The sequence below is a fragment of the Mandrillus leucophaeus genome, unplaced genomic scaffold, assembly GCF_000951045.1.
Source record: "Mandrillus leucophaeus isolate KB7577 unplaced genomic scaffold, Mleu.le_1.0 Scaffold464, whole genome shotgun sequence".
Lineage (NCBI taxonomy): Eukaryota > Metazoa > Chordata > Mammalia > Primates > Cercopithecidae > Mandrillus > Mandrillus leucophaeus.
The window spans coordinates 1244146-1249237 of record NW_012104965.1 but is presented as its reverse complement, the minus strand read 5'-3'; the positions used below and the strand labels follow the sequence as shown (position 1 = coordinate 1249237).

At 38.5% G+C, this 5092-nt stretch overlaps 1 protein-coding gene across 3 annotated transcripts in view; it reads left to right on the top strand.

The window, feature by feature from the left end:
- LOC105550098 (chromosome unknown open reading frame, human C1orf141) overlaps positions 1-5092 on the top strand; it is a 74885-nt gene that overhangs the window by 10363 nt on the left and 59430 nt on the right. For all 3 annotated transcript variants that reach the window (XM_011994980.1, XM_011994979.1, XM_011994978.1), the window contains exons 3-4: positions 574-665; positions 1975-2132. In XM_011994980.1, the coding sequence (XP_011850370.1) occupies positions 591-665; positions 1975-2132 (233 nt within the window). In that variant the 5' untranslated portion in view covers positions 574-590. The remainder of the gene's footprint in view (positions 1-573; positions 666-1974; positions 2133-5092) is intronic.

Sequence of the window (5092 nt, the reverse complement as noted above, 5' to 3'; positions counted from 1 at the left end):
CTGTCTCTACTAAAAATACAAAAATTAGCTGGGTGTGGTGGTGCACACCTGTAATCCCAGCTATTCAGGAGGCTTAGGCAGGAAAATCGCTTGAACCCAGGAGGCGGAGGTTGCAGTGAGCCAAGATCATGCCACTGCACTCCAGCCTGGGTGACAGAGCAAGACTCTGTCTCAACAACAACACCACCACCAAAATTAAGTCCTACTCCTAGCTTGATATGTTTTTAACTTAAAAAGAAAAAAAAAAGGAAATAGATATAATTCAAGCCACATGGTCTTGCTTCAAGTATAAGTCACATATGGTTCTCATGGTAATCATGAGCTTTCTCCCCCTCACCTTTATCATAAATTTAAAAATTCATGGGGCCTGTACACATCTGGGAGTTCTCATCATATGGCCGTCAACTGAAAAAACTTGGGTACATTTACAATTCTATGATTTACTGTATGATTTAAACAATTCTATTATTTACCTAAAACAGTAATGTAAAAGTGGGTCTTTTGAAAACTTATGCCTAGTTATATGTTTAAATTCGAATTGATTTGTTCTTCTTCCTCCTTATTTTAAAATAGGAATTTAGTGATTGACAATGGCAGAAAAAATCTTAGAGAAGTTAGATGTCCTTGATAAGCAAGCAGAGAGAATCTTGGCCAGAAGAACAAAGGTTTGTTAAGTATAAGCTACAATTCAATTTAATCATTAACAGGTTAACATTTCAAATGTGAATAATTTTACTTTTTAACTAATGATACATTAATATGATATAAACTAATTTGTAAAAAGCAACTATCCTGGCTGAAAAGGTAATGTATAAAAATATAAAAATTTTATTGCTGAGTAGTATTCCATTATATAGATGTACAAAGTTTCAACCAATCATCCAATGAAGGGCTTTTAGTTTGTTTTCATGATTTGACTAGTAAAAATAAAGTTGCTTAAAAAATCAAATAAAGCTGCTATGGACATTTGCAACCAGGTTTTTGTATGAACATGAGTTTCCGTTTCTCTGAAGTAAATGCCTGAGAGTGTGATTGCTGGTGCAAACTTTCTCTTAACTTTAGCAAGCTCAAAGCCACAAGATTTGGTTTGAGTTCCCCCAATACAATGAATTTCTCCTCCCTGCACCTCAGCCCCGAAACCACCTCCGGGAAGTAAGCTGGGCTATTGGAGGATGGACCTCAGTTGTTTCCCTTCTCTCAGCGATCTGTCCTACTCTGTTTTCTAATAGCTGAGGGTAGTTGTTTTCATACATTTTGCCTGAGCTCCTAGTTGTTGAAAGCAGGCGATTAATTCCCATAGTGCTTCATCTATTGGCAGAAGCAGAAGTCCCCCATATCCTTTGACTTTGCTTTCAGGGCTTTCATCTCTTTATTCCTTTGTGCTATGCTCTGAGAGAATTTTTTAGAGAAAACTTTCGGCTCCTTTATCCACCTTTTAGCTAGATCCTTTTTCTTTTTCAGTCCATTTGTATAAGGATTTTAACAAAGTCCTCTTTTGATTGCTTTCTTCACTCTATTTCTGGCTCACACGACTAGAGGAAGATCGGTGTGGTTCACCGTGTGCGTGGCTACAGGAAGAGGAGCTGGCTGGAGAGACATGCCTACTATGGTTCCAAGAACTCTCTGCATCTAAATATCTAGGTCTTTCCTTACATTCTGTATTTTAGAATTAGGAGGGAGCCTTAATAACCCTCTAGTCCTACCCCCACATTTTACAGATGGGAAAAGAATGGCTCAGGTCACACAGCAAAGGCATAAAAACAGTTGGTGCACTAGACCCCCAATTTTCAATCTGTACTATTTTTCCATTATTGCCTGGCACCTAAATTCTCTCTCTCTCTCTCTCTCTCTCTCTCTCTCTGTGTGTGTGTGTGTGTGCGCGCGTAAAGTGAGATTATTTTTTTTCTCTCCACCTAAGATTTTCCCCATATAAAAAGTACTTATTTTTTTTTTTCCACTTTGGCTTTGCTGCAGATAAACAGGCTTCAGAGTGAAGGAAGAAAAACAACTATGGCTCTTCCCCTGACATTTGATTTTCAGTTGGAATTTGAAGAGGCTATTGCTACATCTGCGTCTAAGGCAATATCAAAGATCAAAGAAGACAAGTCATGCAGCATTACAAAATCAAAAATGTAACTATCATAACCACCTTAAATTTTCAGTTCAGAATTTGTTTCTTTGTTTGTTTTTGAAACAGGGACTCACTTCATTGCCTAGGCTAGAGTGCAGTGGTGCAAACATGCCTCACTGCAGCCTCAACTTCCCACCTTGGCCTCCCGAATAGCTGGGACTACAGTCGTGCACCACTATGCCTGGCTAATTTTTTATATTTTTAATAGAGATGGAGTTTTCCCATGTTGCCCAGGCTGGTCTTAAACTTCTGACCTCAAGAGATCCACCCACTTGGGCTTCCCAAAGTACTGGTATTACAGGCATGAGCCACCACACCTGGCCCAGTTCAGAGTTTTAAAACATTACTTTATATTTGTCTCAGATTATGCAATGTATATTAAATGAAAGTTGTATGGCATATTTTTTAAGGGTTATGAGTTAAAATATACTAGATTAGCTTTCTGAATATTCCTAGTTTATAAAATATTTATTATGTATAATATTTTACTAGTGTAGATGGTAATTACAATTCTGAATTTTCTTGAGCTCAATTATGTTGCCCCAAATTAATGTCAGGATTTAATGCAAACTTTAACTGATATGCTTAAGAAAAAGTCTGCCTAGAAAGCCAAGTAAGGCAATTTCTCTGCGCACTTAGAAGGGATAGCCTAAATATGTCATACTTGGTCTTTCACTGGCATTTAGTGCATGCATAATGCTATAAAATTTTTCCAAACACATCAGAATTGTAAAGGAGAGTTCAGAAAAAAGAAATACTAAGATGTGGAATCAATAGAACTACAAATTAATTGGACATTGGTGGTAGCGTGGATACTGTCCTTATCTCATTTATTCTGGGTAACAAGTTTTCCTCACTTGTTCTCTGCCTAAGTACAAAGCACTACAGTGCACCCAGTCACCAAGCCCAAAAGCTCACAGTCATCCTATTGAATGGGGTACAGTAGTGATGAAGAGCACAGGCCCTGAAATCAGACTGCTAAGGTTTAAATCCAGCCTTGCCATTTGTTAGCTATGTGACCTTGATTTTCACACATAGTTTAGTTAGGCAGCAGCTATGACACTATACACTAAGCAGCCTACATGAGCACTGTGACATTTGTGGGCTGGGCACAGTGGCTCACGCCTGTAATCCTAACACATTGGGAGGCCGAGGTGGGTGGATAGCCTGAGATCAGGAGTTTGAGACCATCTTGGGCAACATGGTGAAACCCCATCCCTACTAAAACACATTTTTTAAAAATTAGCTGGGCTTGTTGGTACATGCCTGTAGTCCCAGCTACTTGGGAGGCTGAGGCACGAGAATTGCTTGAACTCGGGAGGCAGAGGTTGCTGTGAGCTGAGATCACGCCACTGCACTCCAGCTTGGGCAATAGAGCAAGACTATCTCAAAAAACGAATAAACAGACCATGACATTTGCATCTAAGACTACTCCTACTTACTTACATTTTCATGTAAGTGTTCTGATTAAGACCTACCACCTGATTGTCTCCAAGTAGCTTTCCTCATGCAGCAGTTTTGTATTATTGCTTAGAGTGAAACAAACTTTTTTAGCCCGATGTTTTAGTGCAGTTTTACAGACGAAAAAACTAAGTCTGGGTGAGCTTAAACAATTTGCTCAAGGTCACACAGCTAACAAGTTGCAAGGCTGGATTTGAACCTTAGAAGTCTGATTTCAGAGCCTGCGTTCTTCATCACTACTGTACCCCATTCAATAGGATGACTGCAAGCTTTGGGGCTTGATAACTAGGTGCATTGTAGTGCTTTGTACTTAGGCAGAGACCAAGTGAGGAAAAGGAGATTGGGGTGGACAAGAGGATCAAAGTGAGAAGGGCTGGGATTTATTTTGTAGATGTTAAGTTTTAGATGCCCATGGGAAATTCAGGTAGAGATATCTGGAAGAAAGTTGGACAAGCAAGTCTGAATCTAAAGTAAAAAAACATTATTTGTGTAGCTAATATCTGTCATTTTCATAATCAGAATCAAGTATTCTGATTATGGCACAAAATACAACTCACTCAGATTTTTGTTATTCTTGATTTACCAGGATATCAGAACATGTTTCCATGTAGAACTCTAAGATAAGACAAAGGAGTTTGTTTCTAGCACAAGTAAATACATATTGGTAGTTTATATAATTTAGCTTTATCACGAACTTCTTACATTACTACTTTATTTTTTATGTAGACACAGCCAATAATTCTGCTCCCAAATAATTTATAGAACTATCCATAGTGAAATGGAATATTTTAGAAATACACAGAAAAACATTGCATAAAATGGAAGTTGAGAATGTGGAGAAGGGAAAATGTATGTCATGATTTTTGCATTTTATATTTACATATTACATATATGCCTTTGTGTAGCAGTATAGTATATGGCTAATGACTCATTAGGCACATTTAAAGGTAACATGCAATGTTTTATGGCAGTATTTCCCAGGATGATATTGTTGCTATCCCTTTCCTGCCTGATAAGATTATTTTCTAAATAGCTTATACAGGCATCATTGATCTTGTGTTAGTGACAATATAACCCATCAATAACTGAGCAACGCTCCTTTTAAGTGTAACCTAGATGACTGGGATGTTTGGGGCTAGCAGCAAAGCCAGAGTCTTAAGTATAAAAAGCAAAGAGGCACATATTTCTAAGATCCAAAGACCAAGTAAATTCGGTTTGATCAATATCCGTATGTGTAACACAAGCAAAAACCATGTGTCCAACACCAGCAAAAAAAAAAAAAAAAAGAACATAAAACGTTCAAGAATTTACACAAGAATTAGGATATAACTCTAGGCCGGGCACGGTGGCTCAAGCCTGTAATTCCAGCACTTTGGGAGGCCGAGATGGGCAGATCACGAGGTCAGGAGATCGAGACCATCCTGGAGAACACGGTGAAACCCTGTCTCAATACAAAAAACTAGCCAGGCGTGGTGGCGGACGCCTGTAGTCCCAGCTACT